General features: G+C 39.7%; 1 protein-coding gene across 5 annotated transcripts in view; it reads right to left on the bottom strand.

Annotated features, from left to right (window-relative positions):
* RASAL1 (RAS protein activator like 1) overlaps positions 1-26,657 on the bottom strand; it is a 57,827-nt gene that overhangs the window by 14,764 nt on the left and 16,406 nt on the right. For 4 of the 5 annotated variants that reach the window (XM_072148250.1, XM_072148234.1, XM_072148224.1 and 1 more), the window contains 10 exons: positions 17,652-17,708; positions 13,644-13,757; positions 11,294-11,355; positions 10,937-11,066; positions 5,140-5,221; positions 3,142-3,288; positions 2,852-2,943; positions 1,594-1,711; positions 1,345-1,495; positions 755-819 (listed from right to left, as the gene is read on the bottom strand). In XM_072148250.1, the coding sequence (XP_072004351.1) occupies positions 755-819; positions 1,345-1,495; positions 1,594-1,711; positions 2,852-2,943; positions 3,142-3,288; positions 5,140-5,221; positions 10,937-11,066; positions 11,294-11,355; positions 13,644-13,663 (867 nt within the window). In that variant the 5' untranslated portion in view covers positions 13,664-13,757; positions 17,652-17,708. Of the gene's footprint in view, positions 1-754; positions 820-1,344; positions 1,496-1,593; positions 1,712-2,851; positions 2,944-3,141; positions 3,289-5,139; positions 5,222-10,936; positions 11,089-11,293; positions 11,356-13,643; positions 13,758-17,651; positions 17,709-26,657 lie in introns of those variants that run through there. The other variant, XM_072148259.1, reaches the window with a different exon arrangement.

Here is a 26,657-nt window from a genome sequence, read left to right as displayed (position 1 = left end):
GCTACCTCTAGCTGCAGATAATCTTCCTTGCGAATAAAGGATAAGGGCGTGACAAGTTTCAACATAAATTAGAACTATACTGTGTATGGTCAGCAAATTTATTACCTAGGGGTTACCTTACGACAGAAATACAGAATACTGATAACGGTTTATGGTTGTTTTTGATGAAGGCTATGTTTCTACTGTAGGCCAGGTAAAGGCTAGTTCCATTAGGCGTGGCAACTCACTGAACTGCCATAATGGGTGATGGCAGTAAATGCTACAACTGTACCACGAGATTCTGCCTGACTTTGGCAGTATTATGACCATTAGAAACTGGCTAATAAAAAAGAAAAGGAAGAAAGGAAGGCAAGTGTTACATCTGTGTCTAGGCCTTCTTCACTACAGCAGAGAAGGTGCCACATTCCATCTGGTGTCTTTCAACCGGCAGTCTGAACACTGTTCTAATTGCGGACTCCCCGCAATTCTTGCTCTGAGTCAGCAAGCATTAATTCTCACACACCTTCAGAGCTCTGCCTGTGTGCAACACCCCCCTTTGCTAGTCTAACAGTTTGTTTTCTAGCTTCAGTTCTTGACGCAGTTCTTGACTATTCTCCTGTCTATTCAATTCTGTACTTTACTTGCCATCTTTTTGGGACCCCGATTTTCTGGGGTTCAGTTTGAGGACTCAGAATTAGGGCTCACTGTTCTTGTACATCGCCTGCCCTTACAGTGACGATGTGAAATCTTTAGAACAAAGTGGGTTTAACTTTACCTTCATATATTGTTCCATTGATTTAGAAGCAAGAGAGTTGGAACGAAAAAGAGTATTTGGGTCCGCTATAAATGACAAAGAGAAATGGTAAGTATAAGAGAAGCTTAATATTACTGTGATCTTATGTACAGTAGCACAGTGGAAAACTTTAGAGACAAGTCAAATCCATAGCGGTGCTAGCACCTTTGAACCATCTCTACTTAAAAGTATCTATACCGCAGCAACAAACTCTAATTTGTGCAAAAACCTGGTAGTAAGACTTCAAAGGGAAATGAAGCATTACACAGTTCTCACTCACAGGTTGTCTGTGTAATGCATGACATAAGAGGTTCACCAGAACAGAAGACATTATTATTTAACTAATCTCCACATTGGTTAAGCGATAAGGCTAATGAGCAAATAACCCTTTTATTCTCTCACAATTTCCCAATACTGTATGTGAAAATTGGTCGACATCCTCTAAAATATCCTAGAAATCCACCTATTTGCATACGTGTTGAGGAGTACAAGAGATATCAATGAAGAAATACGTAGGGTGCTGTTGAGGAAGGACAGGCAACTTAAGGAAAGGATCTGATTAAGGACCTCACCAGTTCGATTCACCTCTCGCATATTCAGTTTGTCAAGGAAGGTTACTGCCAGTCCCTGGCCTAGAAAAATTTTCACCAGCTTCAATGCCACTTCTTGTCGGCTCTCAGCCGAGGACATCTCCTCAAGGAGATCTAGAAAACTAGAGTCTTCCTGTATAAAAGCAGAAAGGAAACACTCATAAGTCCCCTATCAACCCCACAGAAGATACAAGTCCTTAATGAATTATTAAACAACTGAAGGCATCCCACCTGGTCAGGGGATTGAACAGACTCCACAAGGAGGTGGATAAGGTTCTGATAATAAACAGAAGGTAAAATGCGTTCTTCAGACAGATTAACTTTGACACGCAAGGACCCAAGTTTACCCCTGAAAGGCAGAATAACACACAATGTGATACTAGTTCAGAATATATGATCAGAAATATACACACATATATACTGTGCTACTGTATTTACACAAAACCATCTTGCTCACAACACCAAAAGCAGTGTTACTGTCATATGAATGCTGTATATACTGCACTATATTATGTCATTGTGGATAAAGAATTTTGATGTGTTCTAGTTATAGAGCATTTGCTTAAATAAAGTGTGGGGGAAGGGGAGCTGGGTACCTTCCCTGGAAGCAATCATTTCAATATTGGGAACATATCATATTTGTTATTAGATACTCTTTGCACAGTGGAGCTGTGTTGTTATCTTTTTGTTATCTTATAGGTATTTGGTGTACCTGGAAAAAAAATGCTAATTTCTGGATGATCCTTCTGATACATTTTTTTAATTAACTTTATTCTACCAATAGTATGTATTGTTTAACTGCTTACCAAATACAGCAGTGTAAACTGTAAAGTGGCTGTGCTTGGCATTGCAGTTGAAAGGGACCAATGAAAATGGGGTCACAGGATTATAAAGCAGAAGAAGCCCACACTAGAGCTTTTTTGAGGTGTTGAACAGCTGATTGTGAGGGTTCTAATACCCTAAAACCCACCAATCTGATACTGATGACCTATACTTAGGATATGCCATCATAATTTAGTCACTTTAAGTACCATTGTAACAGTCAAACTTGATACATAGTTAAAATATGGATTTTTGTGAGTGTATTATGTGTAATATAATTAGAGGCAAAAGGAAAGGTGTATATTTAAGTGCACCTGTCACCATGAATTTCAGAAAACCATTGCTATGTGTTTATTTGATTTAATCTAAAGAGTTTTTTTTTATTATTTGTTTTAAAACGTATTTGTATATTCGGCTTTTCCAAAAACTGTCCCTTAGGATATCTTCAACTGAACAGTCAGTTTGCAATATTGGATGACACCATGCTGTTTATGGCCAATCATCCTAAAAGAACAACAGATGTGAACAAAATTTGGAGTCTTTGAAGCCATGATTTCTGATCTGGGAGTAATATCAAGGTAACAGGGACACTTTAAGACGCTGTCCCATGTCTCGCCCTTTGAGTGTATTATCAATATATGACGTCACACAACAAGCAGCATTCTACCCATTCTCCTCCTCCGTGTTTCCAAAAGGCAGGAGACGGAACCAGCCAGTCACCGCAGGGTTTCTGTGTAGGGGCTCCAAGGGAAAGCATACCTGGAGGGGTTAACAGGGTGAGTGATGGAAGGCATTGGTCAAAACACACAAGGAGTGAAAGAATATTGAGAGGATAATTCACATAAGATAAATCAGGGTGACGTTAAACAATACAGAAGGAGAACGATAGAAAACATAGTAAGAAGGGTAAGGAGATGAAAGTATAGCAGAATTTTAAGATAACTGCAAGAAACTTACACGGCCAAGAAAGTCATTCTTCCCAACCATATCCCAGTCCCAAACTTCAACGTTGATCACTTGATCCCCAGGCTCTAGTTCCTCTATTCCTCTCAAGTTAAATTCTAAAACTTCATTCCAGCGTGGAAAACGTGTTCTTTTAATCACCTGAAAACAAACTATTAGGTAAAGTCGTCTACAATACTAGCACAAATACATGCACATGGATTGAATTACTGAAATTAAGTTTAAAAAAACCTACACAACAAGACAGTTACTCTAAAATCTGTAAGGTGCTTTCTTTTCCCATCAGCCTGGGATTTTGGAATCCACTTTAAAAATGTTGTTCAAAGTTATCATTCCATAGGATAGGCGATAAGTATTTAATTGTTGGGGAATAACTGTTTGGTTACTCATGATCAGACGAAGGAGGTCTCTTGTACAGGCAGGTTTGCTGCCTCCCGATTTTTCAGTCTGCTGAAGAGAGGCTTATTAAAGCGCTCTGCTGTGGTGCAGACATCCACCTCTTAGATACTAATCACCTATGTATGGTTACAAATTATTTACTTGGAGCCACTTCGATATTGCACTGGTATTTCTAAAAATAATGCAGAGGGCGATTGTGGTCTGTCAATCCTGGAAGATCCAGAAGATTCATATAGAGAACAAAAAGAAATACAGTACGGCTCAGGTTCAGATGTGAACAACGAAGTGTCTTTTATCCATCATCTGCAGTACTTTCGTTTCCATTGGGTGAATAAAGAAAATTCGTTAATCACACCTGAATAGTGCTGCATTTAACTCAGTATTTGTCAAAATATAGTAATACAATTTATTTTTTGCAACATGAAATTATTTTTAAGGAATGAATTTTTTTTCAAGCAGAATCTAAAATAGTGTCACTAGGTATGACAATTTGTCCCACAGATACCAAGCCCTAACACAACTAAAAAAATATTCCCAGTGTGTCTACATAGTTGTAGTTACATCAATGAGGAAACGTCCACATCATATGCTTAGCAGAGGCCGGTGATGGATGCCATACAGTGGCAACCAACCCCTATAGCTTCTATTGGTCTCTGCTGAGTGTGTACTGCCCTATCTAGAAGGAAGATATAGTGCAGTCTGCTGCACTTTCCTCCAGTGTTGTCTGATGATTTGTATACTTACAAGACAGAGGCACTGTCTTCCAGTGTATACGCTGAGGACTTTCCATGGTGTATACACAGAACATGTCCAAAAAAGAAGGTGTGATGGTAACCTTAATCCGCTTTTTCTCACTCACACTAAGGGCTCATTTAGACGGCCATCTATGGGGATGTATATGTGGCCGCAAATTTACGGCTGCAGATACGTCCCCATAGAAGGCAATGGCGGCGGTACGGTGTTCCGCATTGCACACCAAAAAAAAAATAAAATAGAGCATGCTCTTTTTTTTCCGAGTGTGCGGCCGTACACCGTTTTTCTCTATGAAGGGAGGGCCACCTCCTCCTCCTCTCCAGCACACGGTGGAAAGTATATAAAATAAATAATAAAGAATATTACAAACTTTACTATTATCAACTAGAATTTTCAATTAAACAATTTGGTAAAAGTTTAGTTACTCTCTAGGTTCCAAATCTATACTGATCATATGATGGGACTCATTACAAATACAGTAAAGTAAGGCGAGCTAAGCACCTGAGAAAGTGATGCTACAAACGAATGACAGTAGATAGTATCAAAAGCTGTAAGTACAGAAATAAATTATGGTTTCCTTACAAGGAAAAACTAGAAATGCAAAAATATTTGGATAGGATTTCTACAGTGAATGAGTCAGCAGTGAGGAATCATGACTTCAATTTAATGTAATCCCCTTCCACTGTTTAGCAAACATTGCTACCCAGTTTAAGCTCAGTAAAACTTGGTTTACAAAACAAGCCTAGAGCAAAGGCACACAGATTTAGCAGGGGTGTATGCTGTACAGAATGAATGTCAGAATCCACCTGCACTTGGCTAGCAGAACAGCAGCACACTCACTGAGGTCTCCAAAGTCTGATTGTTACAGAAGATTCGCACAAATGGATCTGAAGTTCCAGAGATGTCTCGTGGTGCTAGATCTCTGAAGAAGATACAAGAGGGAAAAAAAGTTTTACAAAACCTAAAAAACACAAGTACCATCAGTTACAATACATAGAGCAAGAAGAAATCCACATATAAACCAATAAAAGCAAAAACACAGATAGCATAATTTATTATAGAGAATCTTGTCAAACTGCAAGTTTTCTACCTTTTCCTTTCACAGTAAGGTACAGTGTTAGGTGCAGCCCATACTTGAGGTATCAGAGTCTGTTTTCTTAGCAGCATTGTCTTTGGAGAAACCTTTCCCTCCATCCTGTTATTTTACTTCTTAAGCTATAATTTCCCTGCTAGTTCTTTCTTTTTATCACATGGGAATGCCTGCTTGCTGCTGTCAGTCAGCACAGTCTATATTTTCTGCCCTCAGATAACACTTCTCTTACCATCTTTTGCCCACTCCACTCTCATGTGGATATATTCTTATTGAAGGCCCTGGCATTGTGGCCCATTTTTGGAGGGGGGCAGATGTTATTTGCTTTTGCCAATTGGATCGATGCAACGTATTCCTTCCTTATAGCAGCCTCCCCTGAATGTACACTTAGGGAGGTCCCCAGTTACATCTTTTGGGGTAATACCATGAACATCAGCAGCAGTCAATCATTGTGGCTCTGTTTGCTCTTCCTGATGCTTTTTTTTGGGGGGGGGAGGAGGAAGAGAATGCCTCTGCTGTAAGGGTACGCCGAGAATCCTCCCAACATATCCGTGCAATGTAGAGCCCACACATGAAGTGAATGCAGCCTATTAAAGAAATATATACTAATTTAAAGAGGTTTATTACAATGTAGTTTAGCATAAAAGGCTAAAAGACACTAGCGATGTACTCCTGTTCATGGATATTAACATACTGACATGGACCAGCCTTTAAATAGTATTTACCACATAACAGTTAATGTGTTTGTGTTGTACAAGAAAGGTTTTAACAGCAATGCAATACCTCCCTTTCATCATTTACCCATGGGATCTTTGTATGTGAATAGCCGCATATAGACTTCCCATCCTCTTTCTTGATTCCAGCTATGCTCACACTTCATATGAGTTTGGGTTGCTATGTGGATAAACCTGTTGCTAAGAAACCACAGTCTTTTCAGCTTCACGCTCAAAGCTGGCAGATTGTCATAAATGTCTAGATCTAGGGTTAGATTTCTCAGGCACATACATTCGTTGAAAACCATCAAGGGAACCTTTATAAAGACATGACTCTATAAAGTGCAGAAATATAGGGCACCCTATGACAACCATTAGTTAGGAGGAGATACAAAGTGGCCAACTATATTAATTCTAGGAGCTTGAAAGTGATACAAATATAGGTTGCCATGACAGAAATGACATTTCTCAGGAATCCTTGGTATTTTGGATGCTGCCATTAAGGGATATGCTGCAACACAAAAGAGGTATTTTTATTTGAACAGAAATACCTTTATCTGGCATAAGTTTAGAAATAATAATTATTATGAGAATAATAAATCCTAATTATAATATGATAATACAATATTATATCATATCCTTTACAGATCAGGGTGTTCATACAAACAAAATAAGAGCAATAACATGGTCAGATGAAATAGTTCTCTCATTGTTTGCGTGGGTTTCCTCCGGGTTCTCCAGTTTTCCTCCCACACTCCAAAACATACTGGTAGGTTGATTAGATTGTAAGCCCCATTGGGGACAGGGACTACTTTGGCAAGCTCTGTGTAGTGCTGCATAATCTGTGTGCTCTATATAAAGGGATTATTATTATTATTATTAGAATGATTGCCCTGCTTGCAAGAGCTTAGAATCAATGAATTAACTCTAATAGTAATATAATCAAAACACCAAGACACAGATACTTCAATATAGTAGAATCCCTACCTGACCCATGGAAACCTTATTAGGGCCCTTGCAGATGAGTTTTTCACGCATGCAATTTGCAAGATTTTGTCAGTCATGCATTTGTCAGTCCCATTAACGAGTGGGAAACTTACAAAACGTTTGAACAGAAAGTTCTACTTCTGCAAAGTCTATGTGGTTGCGTTAAATACACATTGCAGTCGGAGACAAACGTGAGTGCAATGCATTTTTCACATACATGCATAGCTAAAAAATTATAGACCAGTTTTTGGGGGGTTTTTGGACATGAATAAATAAAAAAAAAAAAAAAAAAAAAAAAAACACTATACCCCCTTTAACCCGATACAATTGGGTTAAAAGTGGAGTGGGGTGACTGACTGGCGTTCAGGAACCAGAAGAGCCGTCTCTTATCATTTGGATCATTAGGCTACGCTCACCAAGAACAGCTAGAATTGCCATTACTAAACGGCAGATCAGGGGGTCAAGCAAACCGGATGATTATCTGCTGAAGACAAGAATAAAGCAACACTTTACACAAAGCACTGTCATCAGGAAGACCATGCAGGCTTTCAAAGTACCATAAAAAAGTCAGGTACCTAGTGTTGAAGCATAAAGAAATTTACTCAGCGTTATGTAACCTTGTGGACTGAAGCTGTCAATATTAGTACTACAGAAAGTCTCTCTGCAGACCAGGCCTCTGGAAAAAGGATTTCACAAGACACGGGACAAGCATTTACAAAACATTGCAAATATTTCTGGTGTTTTTTTTTTACTCAAAACATTGAAGTTTAACCCCTTAAGGACCTGGCACTTTTTTTGTTTTTTTATTTCTATTTTTCACTCCCCACATCCTTTAATCCCTCCCACATATTGTAGTAGACCCCATAGTAGTGCCGATTCCCATTGCCTATTTATTAACAAAATTGTATTAACATTTTCACGTACAAGTGTAAAACGGCAGCGTAAAAAATGTAGCCCGAAGCCACACGGGAAGACAGCCGCTTCATGACATCAAGTTTATAGTTATGACATATAAAGACCCCATGTGTACAATGTAAAAGTGTAACTATAGTCGGGTCCCCTATAATAGATGATCATCAAGCTCATACTCAGTGTTAGACAATCCTTGTGATGCATGGGCAAGGTTCCTTGCGAGAGTATTCAGCCCCCTTTGTCCCTTTTGCCACACTTCAAATAAGGATATTAAATTGTAATATTTGGTGAAGAATCAAAACAAGTGGGAAACAATTGTTAAGTGGAAAGAAAATTTATTGGATATTTTAAAATTTTGTAAACTTTCAGTGCAGCAAACTCACTCCAGAAGTTCAATGAAGATCTCCGAATGATCCAATGTTGTCCTAAATGACTAATGATGATAAAAATAATCCACGCGTGTAATCAAGTCTCTGTAAATCTCAGGGTTCTGTTTAACCCCCTTAGCGCTCAGCACCGTACGAGCACTGGAGCAGAGCCAGCATCGGGAGCTGCGGGGTGTCAGCGATCGAGGGTGTTTCATCCATTAAAAAAACCATGGTCAAGGGGCCTCTGCCCCACAATTGTAACCCCCCCCCACTATGTACCTTAAGTGAGCCGTACAAATATAGAGCATGTCTTATTTTCCACCATAGTTCCGTTACGTACAGCCAATAAAAGTCAATGGGAACGTATAAAATAAGCGCTGCATACGGCACTGCGCTATATGCTGCATTATGGAGGTGCATTATGTCAGTCAGCCAATAGTTAGCCAGCCATCATTTGCCAGCCCACTGTAGTATTTTATACGGATAAGGTACAGATACGGTGCAATACATTGCCATGCGGTTGCAATATGTCCCGTATTTACGGCCAGAATACACCCATATATGCAGAATAGAAAAGACCATACGGTCGTGTGCATGAGGCCTTAAGCCCCATGCACATGACCGTATAAAAACTGACGTATATACAACCAGAATACGTGAATGCATTCCATGTATTCCAATGGGCAATACAGCCATCCATGTACATGGCAGTATTGTCCACCGCACCGTATCGCAAGCGAGCCGTATAAATATATATAGCATGTCCTATTTTCTACCGTATTTCCTTTATGTACAGCCCATAGAAGTCAATGGGAACGTATAAAATATGGGCCAAATGCGTGCTGCATATGGCTGTACAGTGCAATACGTTGCCATATTGTTGTTATACGTCCCGTATTTACGGGCAGAATACAGCCGTATATACAGAACAGTAAAGACCATACAGTCGTGTGCATAATCCTTACATGCATATCTCGCACAGCTCTGCTTCTGAGCCCGGGTGATCACTGAGGGAGCCTGGCTGTGTGTAAAAGCTGGGCTCCCGCACTAAAAGCTGGAATTGCGAATATTGCCGTGGTTATTGAGGCGTCTATGGAGCAGTACCGGGTACTGACCCAGCGGGTCGGAATCTACAGTGCAGGGCACGGAGGTGCTGATTGCTTCCATGGCAGCCCTGAGGATGAAGGACCCCAGGGCTGCCAACAATAAATGCCTGTTCTGACAGTGCTCCTGTAAGCCTATGCAGTATGTAATATGCTGCAATACATTACACCATGGCTTCTTACAATGAAATCTCTTGAGCCAAGTCAGCCCTTGAAGGTATTTTACAAATCCTATAGCTAACAGATAAGGGACCTAAACAGGGGTAAAAGGGGAAAAAGCATATAAATAAATCTCTCTCTTGCCACAAACTTTCTAGGGTGTGGTGAAGAAGAAATAAATCCTCTATGTATTTAATATTCTGGTTCACTGACCTTCGGTAAATGTGCACTCTATAGTAGATAACCCCACCCAGCTTTAGCTTCTTCAGATGACCTAAAACAGGAATCTACCATAATCACACCATTGTGAAGGCTAGTTTAAAGATACTTTACTTTTCCCCCAACGATCTTTGCTTTTTCGAGTTAACTCAGTTTTATGCCAATGTGCTGGTTTATGTACCAGGGAGCATGTTCTTCTTTCTACGCTGCCCAGTACCACCCTTGTTCACAATGATTGAAATACTGCATAGAATGAAGGTGTGGAAAGAACAAAAATGCTACAGCAGTCACTGGCATTCCAAAAACAGATATTTCGCTAAAATGACATATCTGAGAATCTGGAAAAGTATGTATAGAAAGTGCAAAGCAGTGGGTGTGTACCCACGTTTCTCCTTAGGGAATTGTCTAAGTGCATAAAGTTTTTTACTTTCTGCAAATTAACTAGTCCATGTACCTGGGAGCAGTGATTGCTTGTGTATCGTTTTCTTCTTTCTACAATGCCCAGTAACACATCTCTTACACAATGATTGAAAAACCACATAGAATGTGGAAAGAACACAAATGCACCAGCAGTCAGTGGCATTCCTAAAAATAGATATATAGACAGTTCCAAGCAGAAGTTGTATACCCACACCTATCCTGAGGGCATTGTCTAAGTGCCCGCCTAGTATTTATCTTTAAACCTTTACAAAGAACCATCAGGTTGCAAAGTTAGCAGCAGTTGTCTCAAAACCCAGATGAGACCACACCTTGCTAAGAAGTATTATTTAATGGAAACACCTTTCATGAAGATTTGGGCCCACCACATGTTATCCAGGACAGTGTCAGGCAACCAATGATGTACTTCCTTAGGTTATTTGTACCCAGTGTTTAAAGTTATTTTTTATTTGTAATGCTGAATTTCCGAGGGTATAGAAGGACATCATTATAATCCTTTCACTGTTTCATAGAACACATTGGCGATGGCTTGTGGGACTAAATCCTTATGAATGGTTCCATTGCAAGGATAGGACAACCATGAGCCTTTTGTTTGCCTATGTTGGTCATTAGAATATGGGTTAAAGCAGTGGTATTTCGGGCATATACCTGGCTTCAAGGACATGGCAGTGGAGGGTGCTCTTGTGCTGGTCTAGCATTATATGCAGCTCAAGGTAAATCTCCCCCTGGACTTCTTCATCTGGGTTCACACGGCTTAAATGAATCCAGCTGTCAATACCTAAACAGGTGATAAATTTAACCTTAAAGATATAAAAGTGTAGGAAATCTAAACAAAAATCAGCACTGGGATGTGGAAACAGAATATGATATGAGAAGTTAAACCAATTCTAGTTTAAGTTTAATCAACTAGGGCAGCTGTAATGCGGTTAATGCGGAGTACAGGGAGGTAACAAGTGTAAACACAATAATAAAAAGTATTTAACGGCACCATTAGGATGTGCTTACCCCGTGGTTGTGCCGCAATGTATTCCTTGCTGAGTGAAATCTTTCCAATTACGTCATCATGTCTGTCCAAGAGAAAAACCAAGTTTAGGATGATAAATGTTGACAGAAACGTAACATAGCTGAACTGAAGACGTGGATGGTTGCTTATAAATGTACCTACACAAAATATCAACACATTTAACTCAGACTATCTGTTTTAACCCCTTCCCGCACCTTGACGTGATACTACGTCATAGGATGCGGGTAGTTCCCGCACCTTGACGTAGTATCACGTCATGGCGATCACCCGGGCTCAGAAGCTGAGCCCTTGCGATCGCCGCGGGATCCCAGCGGTACGCGGTAGCTGGGATCCCGCAGTAACAGCCGGGATCGCGACTATCGCGATCCCGACTGTTTAACCCTATAGACGCCGCGGTCATAGTGACCGCGGCGTCTATGGTGCATCGGTGCGACGATCTGCACCCTCCGTGCAGGGCACGGAGGTGCTGATCGTTGCCATGGCAACCCTGAGGCCCGATCAGGTCCCCTGGGCTGCCTATGGCAGCTGCCTGCTAGGATCGTGCACTGTGCACGATCTAACAGTGCAGCTGTCAGCCTATGCAGAATGCATAGGCTGACTATGTAATATGCTGCAATACATTAGTATTGCAGCATATTACAATGAACAAGTGATCAAATGATCACTTGTTCATGTCCCACCCTGGGACAAAATAAAACAGTAAAAAAAAAGTTAAAAAAAAAGGTGCAACTAAAAAAAAATTATTTAAAAAGAATAAAAGTCCCCTTAAGTCCCGTCCCATGCAGTAATCAAATAAAACATAAAAAAAAATTAAAATCACCAAAAAAACACAACATATTGGGTATCAAAACGTCCGTAACAACCCGTACAATAAAATAAAATGGTCACTGAACCCGTACGGTGAACGCCGTAAAAAAAAACACAAAAAAACCTCACAAAAATGATTAAATTTTCACATCTGACCGCATAAAAAGTGCATAAAAAGTGATCAAAAAGTAAAATGTACCCCAACATGATACCAAGAAAAAGTGCAGCTTGTCCCGCAAAAAATAAGCTCTAAACCAGCGCTGTAAACAAAAAAATATAAATGTTCTGCCCATTGTTACATGGCGATACAAAAACAAGCAAATTTCTCACAAAATGAGTTCTATATTCTGCAAAAAAGTTAACCATAAAAAAGACATATAAATGGGGTATCACCGTAATCGTGATGGCCCGTAGAATAAAGATAACACATTATTTTTATGGTACGGTGAACGTCGGGGGGGGAAAAATGCTAAAAACCATAAACAAGAATGATTTTTTTAACCACCACCAAGAAAGAGTTAATAAAATCTGATTATTAGCTATTGAGCCCCCCGTAAATGATGTACCTGAAAAGTGGATCTCATCCACAAAAAAATGATCCCCCATATGTCCAAATTACAAAAAAAAATAAACATTTTATAGCCTGTAAGATGTGACATTGCAGATCTGCTCTGAATGGTGCCTCCTTCCGTTCTATGCCCGGCCGTGCGGCCGTACAGCAGTCACCACCACATATGGGGCATCCTCTGAATCGGGAGACGTTGGGTATCAAACTTTGTGGAGTTTTTTGTCATTTAATACTTTGTGACGGTTTAATTTTTGGCCAAAATTAATATATTGTCTAGAAAAAAATGACAGCTTGTAAATTACACCTCCATTTTGTTTTAACCACTGTGAAGCATCTAAAGGGTTAACATACTTCTTAAAGTTGATTTTTTACACATTGAGGGGTGTAGTTTCTAAAATGGCATAATTTAGGGGGTTTACTGCTGTTTAGGCCTCTCAAAGTCAGTTAAAGCTGAGCAGGTGCCTCTAAATAAGGGTTTTGGCGTTTTTCCTAAAAATGAGAAAAATTGCTCCCAAAATTCTGAACCTCCTAACAACCTAGAAAAGAGAGAAGATGCATAAAACCCTATGCCGATATAAAGCAGACATTCGGGAAATGTTAGTTATAAAGTTACTTGGGTGCTATGACTATCTGCCTGAAAAGCAGAACATTTTGAACTATGAAAATGAAGAATTTTTAGAAATTTTTGCCAAATTTCAATTTTTTTCATAACTAAACACAAAAGATATCATCAAAATTTTAATATTACTTTGAAGTACAATGTGTGACGGTAAAACAATCTCAAAATCCCCTGGTTAAGTTAAAGTGTCAAAAAGTTGTAACCTCCTATAATGACACAGGGCAAATTTTAAAAATCAGGCCTGGTCCTAAAGGTCTAAAATGGCATAGACACGAAGGGGTTAATAAAGTTCCACGAAAGGAAAACAAATAAAAATTTCAGCAAAAAGAATTCTCACCCAATTGTGTCTTCATCCATCACATAGAATGAGAGGGTATGGAAACCAAGAGGGAGGTGCAATGTGAACTCTTCCCCCCAAAATGGGTTCAGGTCCTTCCATACAGTGGCTGTTCTGTTTGCAAGTAAAACATAAGATAAGTATCAGTACTAGGGTTATTCACAGACTTTTTCCTTGATCACTTATGTCAAGGATAGGACATCATATCAGATGGATAATGGCTTAAAAACTGGAACACCAATGGTCAGCTGTTTGAGTACTGCTGCTCTTCCCAGTTTGTAATCTCAAATCAGTTACATGGAGTCTTTGTAGTTCAGATGCAGTGAATAGAGGTCCCTTGCAATTATACTATGTATAGTGCTATGCTTTGCAGGCAGTCTTTAGAAGAACCACAAGACACCTCTTGGGATCTGATATTAATAACCTACCCTAAGGCTGGTGATCAATAATAAAATCCTGGAAGCAATGGTGAAAGTAAAAATAGCATATATATACAGGCAGTCCCCGGGTTACGTACAAGATAGGGTCTGTAAGTTTGTTCTTAAGTTGAATTTGTATGAAAGTCAGAACTGTATATGTTATTATTGTAACCCCAGGCAAAATATTTTTGGTCTCAGTGACAATTGGATTTTAAAAATGTTGGATTGTCATAAGAACAACAATAAATCTTAATTATAGACACCTTTGATAACTGTTATAGCTGTTTATTGTAGCCTAAGGCTAAAGTACAGCGACTGATCTTTAGGTATCTGGGACTAGGGACTTCTTGAATCTCCAACAAATTTCAGAGGGTCAACATGGAGGCTCGGCTACTGAAAGTCTTACTGTAATTTAGAGAAAATGGCAAGCGCAGGGCCAAGCACATTGATGTGCATAAGAGTGCGTTCTTGGCTGAAGTGGAGCATATTACTAGAATTTGCTGATCTGTGGTACAAAAGAACATCACTTCTCTAGGTACTGTAATACAGAGGCCTTCTGCTGCCACATATGTAGACTGGTGGAATGTCCACCAATCATACAATAGCCTATACTGAAAATGGGATATCCTAGAAAACCCTTTAAAAAAAAAAAAAAAAATTACAATTCGGTATGTTCTTGAATACAATATATAGTCCCAAAAAAGTAATTTGACAAAATATAGCTGACTATACAGCTGAATGAAAGCTATGACATTTGTCAATGCCATGCTGCTAACCATGCAAGCAAGGGTTAATGCACTTTCAAACCAGTGGCTTTGATGTACAGATACATCAGGGGTGCAATGTATCCCATGGGTATAACAAGGCTTTACTCCCAGCTTAGTAACAGGCATGGGAAGCACTATAACTCCTGCCTGTCTCCATAGAAACAGGATGAAGGGATGCAGAGAAACTCACACTTCATAAGTGAAGGGGGGGGAGGGACATATTTCTGGTTCCCACTCCTCCAGAAACACATGGGATAAAATTCTACTGTACAGGAATAAGGGTTAAGGCACCATCCCGTTCAGAAGCAATGGCTGGGGGGATAGATAGGTAAGACCACCATAAAATGCACTTCTTTTAGTCATATTGAATATGAAAACTGTGCAACTTTCTTCTACACTATGGGAAAGAAAAACCCATCCATGTTGCACTGGAAACCAATCAAAGCACAATAAAAAATTCTTACAGATCCCTTTAGAAATCAAACAGTGGCCTTAAAAACGGGAACAGGGGTGGTTGACAAAAAAAAAAAATTAAGATATATATATAGATAGATATAAAGCAATTTCTTGTAAATCACCTATAAATGACAACAGTGTTCTAAAAATCAGCAATGCACAGCATAGACAATGCTGAGCACAGACAAGAGTATGTGTTTTGAACGCTTCTTCAATACATTCGGCTACATTAGGCATGCATATGACCATAAATGTCATTCTTACTAGAGATGGCTTGTATTAATTATTTGTAGAGACTCCGTACAGACAACCACTGCCTTATTTCACTGAACCATGGGAAACTTTTTTGTATCATTACTACAGAAGAATCTGGTATCTAGGGGCCAATTAGCATGGCTAGGCTCCATCTATCCCTCGGTGCGTAAAGGGACAGCCATAAAAAATTCATAGTGTTCCATCGCTAGATGGATGGCAGCCTCTTTTTTTTTATAATTAATTTGTCTATCAATGTATAACTTTTATGTTTTAGCAAAATTTATTTTGTGCCCCACTGTATTTCAGTGTTCTCCGGTAACATTCAGCCTATTCCGCAATGGAACTAAGGAACTCTTAACTCTACTGGTTTATGGGGGAAGTCTGATGATATAACACACTCCTGCACACTGCGGATCTCACTCATTCTACCCTCCAAATAACTCAGCAGAAAACTCCTCAATTTGGAGGTGTGTACCTTTTTTCAACTAGTTGAATGCCATGGAGGAGCAGAAAGCGTCAGCTTCTTGCTTTATTATTTTGCTCTGCTGCTGTAGTAGGAGGACACAGTGCAATAATGTTACTGCACCACCAGCTTCAGATCTGCACACTGCAGAAACGGAGATGTGAAGAGAGCTTCTGTGGTGGAACATCGTAAGTGGGCCACAAAAAATTGGCGATTATAATTGGGGACATTGAACAGTACGAGGACTGGAAGGTTGGGTTAGAGTAATAGGCCTACCATAAATAAAAAAAAGTCTGCAATGTGTTTTGCATGCCACAACATTTGGCCCTCTTCCCCCCCCCCCCCCAAAAAAAAAGTAAAAAAAAGTACATTGAGTGGGTGTTGTGCTGGCAATAAGAGCTCTTACATAGCCATGCATATCAGGTTTTCCCTCAATGTTCAGGCCTAGATTATGTACTGAATGTACAACAAGGGGCCTTGTACCTAAATGGAGGAGGAGATCTGCAACCACTATGGAAGACAGCAAGTTTTGGCATCTGTTCATTTTGACAGAGTTAAATTGATAACTTAACACACTTAAACACATCGCAACATCGGCAGGATGACACTGCTCTACATCCCAACTATCCCCAATGCCCAGTTTTTAATAGAACCTGTTACCTCATAGCTACTTCATAAACCCCATATAGTACCTTATACAACACAGTAAATGTGCCACACTCCTCTATGCTGCAGTGCTGTAAAAAATGAAACCACTTATTTAATGCCTGCTAGAGATCCAGTCAAGGTAGTGGGAGAGCTTTTGGACGCAGTTAAGTGCCTCCTCATGGCTGCTCGGCCTCCGACCCCTGCTCTTCAGTATCAGGTTCTTTCTTATCTTGCATACACCTGTCCTTTTGGCACCCCATTCCAGGTGTACCAATATATTAATTGACTATGTGCACACCTGCATCTCACTGGCATTGGCACTGTTCACATTAATTATGCATGATCGTTTTAACTGTGCAACCTGGGGAAGTGCAGCGCCCTACTGACAAACCGGCAAACCGTGTGACTTTTTCAAGTAGGATTACAGTGACATCATACTGAGTGGCGGGGGTCTGTGGACGAGATGCCTTGAGGAGGCAGGAGAGCTCGACTGGATTTCTAACAAAAAATACATGGAAAAAAAGTCAATGTAGATGAGCCACAGTAGAATAATTGTGGTACATTTACTGTGTTGTATTAGGTAATGTTTTGGGTTTATGCAATAACTACGAGGACACAGGTTCTCTTTAAAGTCATAACTTTTTTTTTTTATGTTTCTCAATGTTGCTAACTGAGATGTCCCCATGGCCATCTTCTCGCTAGCACAATCTGATATATTATTCTATGATACAATGTGGTGGCCTGTGGAAGAAGGGGGATTGACTACATACATCGTGTTACCAAACAGCCTTCAACTTGTAAGATAGAAAGACAGAGTAGCATGCATAGCGTGCCTATGTGGGCATCTGTGGATGGATACTATTATCAAGGCACCAGTAACTGGCATAGATTATTATGGAGCACCAGTGGAGGCAGGGTTTATATAGACCATATTTAAATCTTGCTTGGTTACATGTACCACCGGTATAGACTACCATTTCCATTACATCAGAGGACTTACCGTGCCACAACTTCATTATCCACTTTCACAATGCAGTAAGGGTCACTTGTACCTGACCTTTGAAAAAGGAATGAAAAAAAAGTCAGACACTGATAGTTACAACAGAGACAAACATGTCCAATCTAGCTAATGTTCTACTATCTTATCACATCTAACCTAATGAAGTCACAACTTAAATATGTGCCTAGATGAAAAAGTCCATATCTGGAGGTTACAAAACTTAAAAGTTGGGACATATTACAAAAAAGGCTTCTTAGGCTGCCAGCCTAAATATATATCCGCTTAGAGTAATATAAGGGTCTGTAAGAGGAAAAATACATATATAATACTTGTGCATGGCATAATTGCAGTTACCCTAAAAAGACCTTCCAGATGTATTCTTAAAGAGGACCTGTCACCCTAATAATCTAAGAAAGCAGCTCTATAGCCCTATCCCAGTAATAGCAGTGTTTAATCGCTAGCTTTATAAAGCTAGAAAACACTGCTCTATGTTGCCCACAGAATGCCGGACCAAACTTACAGAGGTTGGCCGTATTCATGAGGGGGCGTTCTGACGAGGCGTTGACTGATGCATGTAGCCTGGCAGTCACCACTGGCCGATGGTGTACGAGGGGTGGTCCGAGGGAGAAGGTATAGAATACACTGGACTACTGTAAGTGCATTTATATTCCAGGATTGTAGCTAGACTAGGGCACAATGTGCGCCCTTCAGCTCTAATATCTTACCAGAATCCTGCTCTAGCTCTTACTTATAGAAGAAAGGATGAGGTGTGCAGAAGTACATTACCCAGGAGTTAGTTATGAGTTAGTTAAGGGTGCGGTCATATGCTGCTTTTTCGGAGTGTTTTTAAATGTTTCCATGCGTTTGGCTAATTTGAATCCATTTTCCTTTATTTTTGTAAGTGTAAGCAACTAGGTTAACATTATTACAGCTTAGGAGTGATTTTTGTGGCGCTTGAGTTGTGCCACGACCCCTTGGTCTGAAAACTGCCTAAAAAAACCCTCAACAGGCATGGCACATAGTATTTCAAGTACAAATAATTCTGGAGTAGACCGACTGTAGATGAACAACAACACAAGTGATTTTACTGTGTAATTATTAAAATAGATATATTAATGTATCATTCCTTGTATGGCAACAAAATAGCGACCTTGCTCCCCTCTCAAACCATGTTTTTTAAAAAGTAGGGCATTCAAGACCATCAAATTTTATGTAGAATGCACCAGGATATTGCTGCAAGGTATAGCCAACATCTTTTATAGGCAGCACATGGTATAGATTTTATTTGAGCTCAAAATACTCTTCCACCGTGTTTTGCGTCAGTAGGGGGATTAAGACTGTCGCACAATGCACCAGTTTTAGCGCATTCCTCACATTACGTGCTTTATTAGGAATTCAGAGGGTAAAGTAGCAGTCAAGTGTTACTAATCAAATGATAAATTGATCATCAGCAAGTGTGATTATCAATATAAAAGCAGAAATTTTGACAGTTTGCTGTTCTGGAGCATATAGTTGTTCATTAAGAATTGCAAAGGAGGAAAGACACTAGCAATGCATCTGAACAAACGGCAAGACTTTTGGAACAATGTCCAATAGATGTGTTAAACCATAGTGTAGATATTTTGCATGTAATGCATGTTTAAGAATGATTGTAACCATAAGAGGCAGTTATCAGTTATAACCAATTTTATCATCTCTATGATTGGTACTCTATTTACCCATACCAAAGTAGATAGATGTAGTGTAGCATTAAATTAATAAATCATTCCTGCTCCTTGTGTCCTACCCGATATCAAATGAGGAGTTAAAAAAGTAATTTTTTTTCCCCATTTTAGTTTTTAGAAAATGACTTCACTCTTCTCTTTTCTTGTCTGAACACCTCCTCTGCCTCCCACCAACCTTCATCAGCTGCTTTTTTAATTAGGTTTTCTAATTAAATAATGAGTGCTGATGAGAATAAGGCGAGAGAGTGGGTGAGAGAGAAGAGATGGGGAGGACCCATCTGGATGGGAAAAACAAGTTTTGGCATAGAGATGATTCTCCTTACAGTCCCCCGCAGGGAGGGTCTGTCTGTAGGAATTGCAAGCTGTGTTTAAATAGGCATTCTTCTGCATTACCATTTAATACACAAAGAATAGACGATCAGAGTTCTTCCTGCTAATTCAGCATCTGCTATTGCTATGTTTGTTTTGTGTCCTATAAATATTCCCTATTTGCCATGTTTTAATGATGTGTGTATACAAACAGCCATATTTAGAGTCAAGACAGCATATCTAATTGGTTTTGGATTAACAAATGCAATATATGTCAAATGCACAATATAGTGATGGAAACAAAACCTGTGGATTCAGCAGGTGAAGCTATTTGTATGGAGAAACTTAAAATACTTTTGTGAAAGTCAAAAAGAGTATTCCCTCTTAAAATTCTATAGAAAATTAATGTGCGAGTCCCAGCATTTGAACCCCAACACATCTATCACTAAGGTTCCTCTCAGGTTGCGTTCACACATGCAGTCTGAATTTGTTTGCAGCGCGGAATCCAGATGAAATGGGAGGGGCTCGGCCCTATCGCTTATGCGTTTCTACTGATATGAGTGCAATCAGTTACTTCTGGGCGCTCGTTACCGATCACATAAATTTCTATTGAAATGTATGTGCAATCCGGCCAAGCCCCTCCCCGTTCCATCCACATTGCATTTTGAAATGCAATCCAGATGGTAGGTGTGAACGCAGCCTAAGACCTATAGCTGCAGTTGGGAGGAGTTCTAACAGAAATCATGTACCTTGGTGTTCAATTCATCATGAAGTGCTACAACCTCAGGTGGACAGAACTTTAAAATTATACATTTATTAAATCATTGTATAGCAAGTGAAAAAAAACAAACAAACAAAAAACATTCCCATCATCTTTAAATGCCCATCTATGGAGTGACTGTAGTTTTACAGCCAAGCTTTAGTAAATTTAGTTGGGTTCATCAGCAATACCAAATACAACCCATGGATAGGTTTGGCCCTGTGCCGAGAAAAAGAAAAAACGACCATCACGTCTTCTAGTCTTGTGCAACCTTTAGGTCTGCTCAGACCAACGTTAAGATATTTGATACCATCTAAGCAGTTCAAAGCATTTAGCATTTGCCTCTGTAGAGGCATTTTGAGATTACTGCCATAAAGCTACACCAATAGATAAAAAAAACCTTCAAAATAACTGAGGATTTCAAATTCATAATACATGTAAAATATCAAAAGTTAAAAAGAAGAAGAAAGGACGACAATAAAAACCAAAGTATTAGTAGAAAGATGAAATATATTACAAAGTTTAGTGTGTTTACCATTTGTACATACTATTTACCTAAAATTTGTGAAAAAATGCAGATGGAGGATGGGAAATACCTTTTTATATAGTATTTCTTGCTTGTTTCAAGAAAAAAAAAGACTGCACTGGTATACAGTAGCAGTAAATTAGATTGATTATATTAAGAAAAACATGGGACCAAAGTGCATTTTGTATAAATAAAATATATACCTTCCCTTGCTTCTGGTTATATGGAAGAAAGGACACTAATATGCAACTAGGCTTGAATATAAGTATCTTTAGCTAAACTGATGGGTATTAGTGTCATGCCTTGCAATGGTTCCTTTTTAATGAGACCTATAAAAGGGGATACAGGATTATCCAAATTTGGAAAGAGAAGGCATGTCTACCATAATACTTACTAATAACAAGCAGAATAGAAGTAAAATAATGGAGTGTGCAATTTCTGCTTCCAGCTCAGCAGCAATTCTCAGGATTTCTTGTGTGTGAGCGGTGGCAGTTCTATTTTATATTCTCTATAGCAATAGTGCCTATTAATAGCCATCTACAGATGCCGGGTACTTATAGGAATAAGTAAGGGTGTGATCCTAGCGAACTGCAATAAAAAATTAACACAGCTCTGCAAAGAACAAATACACTGCAGCTGCCATCTTAAAGGATGTTGCATCTGTCACACAATGCCATAGGCCGAATTTGTCATAACATCAGTCTATATGGCTAGTTAGTAAGTACAGGCGATCACCTACTTATGGACGCCTGACTAACAGACAACTCCTTGTTACAGGTGGACCTCTCTGCCCCCGGAAAATTTTGAAAATCCAGTGATCACAGGTACAAAAAATGTTGGGCTGCAGCTACAGTTTTAAAATATTCAGTTTTGACCTGCATACGATTTCAACTTAATAACATACAAAAAGTACCTATCCTTTACGTAACCCGGGAACTTCCAGTATAGATGCATTAGCTATTAATAATTTTTAACATGCTTTATTGATAGAGAATACATAAAAGAGGAAAGATAGATGGAGATGGAAATCTTTGTTATTTGTTTTCTAAGGGTGCAGTCACATGTTGCGTTTTGGTAGTGTAATCATTGCGTTTTGAAACACATTACAACAGCTGAGGAGAGGTGATTTCCCTAATTACATTACTGTTAACCCCTTAACGCTCTGCGCCGTAGCTCTACGGCGCAGAGGTATAGGGAGTGTATGAAGAGGGCTCACGGGCTGAGTCCTCTTCATACAAAGGAGGGGGTTGTTGCATATTGCAGCAAACCCCCACCGCTAAAAACCGCGGTCGGTGCTTGCACCGATCGTGGCTATTAACCTTTCCGTTGCCGCCAGCAAAGTCGCCGGCGGCATTTAAAAGACGGCGGCGCGCGGGCGCCGCCATCTTTATTACGATCGCCGCGCACCTGAACGTCATCGGGGGGCGGCGATCGGTTGCCATGGTAGCCTCGGGTCTTCGTTTGACCCGAAGCTATCTGGCTTCTGCAGATTCGTTACAAGGAGCCAGTGGCTCATTGTAATGAATGAGCTGCAAAAATGCCATATATTGCAATACAGAAGTATTGCAGTATATGGTTGGAGTGATCTGACCATCTAGGGTTAATGTACCCTAGATGGTCTAAGAAATAGTGGGAAAAAATAAAATAAAATATTAAAATTTCAAATCACCCCCCTTTCCCTAGAACTGATATAAAACATAATAAACAGTAAAAATCACAGACACATTAGGTATCACCGCGTCCCAAAATGCCCGATCTATCAAAATATAAAAACAGTTACGGCCGGCGGTGACCTCAGAGACGGGAAATGGCACCCAAATGTCCAAAATGCGACTTTTGCACCTTTTTACATCACATAAAAAATGAAATAAAAATGTCGCACAGACCTCGCACAGACCTCAAAATGGTAGCAATGAAAACGTCTGCTCATTTCGCAAAAAATGACACCTCATACATCTCCGTGCACCAAAGTATGAAAAAGTTATTAGCGTCCCAAATTTTTTTTCTTTTTTGTACACATTCGTTTAATTTTTGAAAATGTATTAAAACACAATAAAACCTATATAAATTTGGTATCACCGCGATCGCACCGAGCCAAAGAATAAATCTGAGGTGTTATTTTGAGTGCACAGTCAAAGTCGAAAAAACTGAGCCCACAAGAAAGTGACGCATGTGTGTTTTTTTTTCAATTTTTCCACATTTGGAATTTTTTTTCAGCTTCGCAGTACACGGCATGTTAAAATAAATAACATTACGGGAAAGTAAAATTTGTTACGCACAAAATAAGCCCACACACAGGTCTGTACACGTAAAAATGAAAAAGATATGGATTTTTGAAGGTGGAGAGCGAGAAATGAGCGGAAAAACCCTGCGTCCTTAAGGGGTTAAAGGAAACCTACTACTTGAATTGGCAGGTTTCTGATGGAAATACCGGGCACCAGCTCAGGGTGAGCTGGTGCCGGAGCTTATTTTTGTTAGTGTTTTAAACCGCGGTATCGTGGTTTAAAACACTTTTTAAACTTTATAGCCGGCGCAGGCAGGTACGCGCTCGGCGCTTACTATGCGCGCGGCTACATAGGAAGTGAAGGAGAGCCGCACGCATGGTAAGCGCCGAGCGCGTACCTGCCTGCGCCGGCTCTAAAGTTTAAAAAGTGTTTTAAACCACGATAGCGCGGTTTAAAACACTAACAAAAATAAGCTCCGGCACCAGCTCACCCTGAGCTGGTGCCCGGTATTTCCATCAGAAACCTGCCAATTCAAGTGGTAGGTTTCCTTTAAGGGTGCGTTCACACGTTGCAGTTAAAACTGCATCGCAAACAGCTTTGAGGTGGTTTTAGGTGACTTTTTGTCAATTGAACAGGTGAAAGACATGAACTGAACGAATGAATTTGATTTTGAAGAGGAAACCTTTTCCACAAATGTCATTCACTCGTTCAGTTCATGTCTTTCACCTGTTCAATTGACAAAAAGTCACCTAGAACCACCTCAAAGTTGATTGCGATGCAATTTTAACTGCAACATGTGACCGCACCCTAAGATTTGCATTTACAACAGGCAATGTAAATGTTAACACATGAGTTTTGTTAAATGTGTTAATGCGATGTTGACACACAAGTTAACATAGCCCTTACACTTAGTTTTGTAAACGCAAATGTTAACAGTAATGTAATTAGTCAGATCACCTCTTCTCAGATGTTGTAAAACACAATGAAAACACAAACACAACAAAAAAGCAACATGTGACCACAACCTCAGTCTGCGTTCACAGTTCCTGTCCAGTTACAAATGCAATCCAACCAGAACAAAGAGGGGCTCAACGTGATCGCTTATGCATTTCAACTGAAACATGCAAATGCAAGGATGTATTTACACGCTGCGGTTAGAATTGCATCACAATCAACTTCTAAGGCCGAGTCATGTGGGCATTTCAAGGTCAGTCCTGAAAACACGCCCACTCATGCTCCTGAAGTTAGAGAGAGGTACATTAACTAATTGTAATTTCTAAAAAAATAACCAGCAGATATCTTAGTCAAATACATGTTTGTGTTGTGTATAATTACAGCTACATACCATTAGGCTGATATGTGAAAAGCTGCAGACAAATTTACTTTAAGTCATCTGCAGGAAAAGGGATTGGAGAGGGTCCAACTAATAGTAATATATATATATATATATATATATATATATATATATATATATATATATATATATATATATATATATATATATATTTTTTTTTTTTTTTTTTTAATTACGTTTAAATCATCCCCCTTTCCCTAGAATCCATATAAAAAATGAAATTGTAAACATGTTAGGTATCCCCCACCTCCCAAAATGTCCATTCTATCAAATCATAAAAATGATTATGCCATGAAGGTAGTAGATAGGTCTGATGTGTAAGTAAGCAAGTAATGGCTAAAACACTGTAGATGGGTCAAAAGAAATAGAACAGTAGGTTAAGCAAAAGTAGATAAATCCTTATACCATTTACAATCTTACTGCATGCAACTCAAAATATTTTCAGAATCCACCCATTTCTTACAACGGAAACATCTAAAACCCTAATTGTTGCTCAGTTTCTTTTGTTTTAACTCCATACTAATGGGTCTTCCACTTACTAAACTCTTTCCTTGACAATCTATCATTATAGTGGTTTTCCCACAAAAGAAAATTCTCAAATCTCAATCCCCTAGTAATAAAGATCATTACCCCTTAATTTACGTTACTCAGTGTTAGTAGTGTTTAAGCTCCTATCACTCCCTAGGCTGCTCAGTGCAAAATCCCAGAGGGTAGAAAGGGCCTCTCTAAGCAAACACTTCATGATCCCTCTAGTTCTGAGGGGTGACAATTTGCTTAGATTATCAGAGTACAAGGTGTATAACAACTTTCATCTGGCTTCTGACATTGAACTAAGACACTGACACATAGAAAGAGAGATTAGACAGATCAGAGATGAGATGCATGAGATACCTATTACACAGTGGCTGACAGACTTTTAAACTGTCAGCTCTGCTACATCTCACAGATCTGTGCCTGCCACCCGTTCCCCCAGATCACTTATCTCCTTGCAGTTTGTAGCTTCTCTCTGATCATGATGCGCTGGCAGGAAGTGAATCAGTGAGCGTCCGTGAGCTCCATGCAGGGGGCGTGGCTACAGACTCAGAGCTTAAAGACAAAGAAACTGAACTGCACGCAGAAATCCAAGATGGTGGCCCGACCCTAAAGTCAGAAGTTACAGGGTCACATCTAGCGGCAACTGAAATTGTGTACACTAGGACTGATAGACAGGTTGGACTGTCATATCAAAATGTGTTATTTTGTTATCCTGAGAATATATAAGAAACTTGTCTTCATGGGAATACCCCTTTAACGCAGCTTTCAGACTTGTCTTTTAATCCAGACTCTACAAGGATGCCCGCAATCTGGTTGCCACTTGCCTCCTGAATACAGTTTAAGGCCCCTTTCACACCAATGTCGTGGAGATATATATCCGGCAGCAAACATACATCCTCATAGACCCTTATGGCCCCCGACCACAGTATGCCACCGTACCGTGCACGGCTTTATACTTACCCGGACAAGCATACAGCACTGTGAAGAGGCCTTAAAGGAAACCTACCATTTCAAATGGTAGGTTTAAGCTGTAAACACCGAGCACCAGCTCAGGGTGAGCTGGTGCCGGTGCTTAGTTTCGTTAGTGTTAAAACCGCGGTATCGCGGTTTTAACACTTTTTAAACTTTATAGCAGAAGCCGCTTCGGCGCTGCGCGCGACCGTGCGCGCGCAACGCCTGCGGCATTTCCTATGTAGGCAGCGCCGAAGCAGTTTATGCTATAAAGTTTAAAAAGTGTTAAAACCGCGATACCGCGGTTTTAACACTAACGAAACTAAGCATGGTGCTCGGTGTTTACAGCTTAAACCTACCATTGGTAGGTTTCCTTTAAACAGGGGTACACAAACCACGGCCCACAAACTTCGCATTACACATCCTGCTGCCTAAAGATATCAATAAGCGCACCTAATCACATATCCAGGACTTCAAGCTTCAATGGTTCTCAGGAATGCCCTACACCACACTAGTCAGACTAATAACCAACTACCAAAGCTTCAAAACATGCCCTAAATTCCCATTTCTTCAGGCAGATCTATCACACTACCTTACTGCATGAACTGTAACTTCCATTCTCT

This window comes from Engystomops pustulosus, chromosome 1, assembly GCF_040894005.1.
Source record: "Engystomops pustulosus chromosome 1, aEngPut4.maternal, whole genome shotgun sequence".
Classification (NCBI taxonomy): domain Eukaryota; kingdom Metazoa; phylum Chordata; class Amphibia; order Anura; family Leptodactylidae; genus Engystomops; species Engystomops pustulosus.
This window is presented reverse-complemented; position numbering and strand designations above follow the sequence as displayed.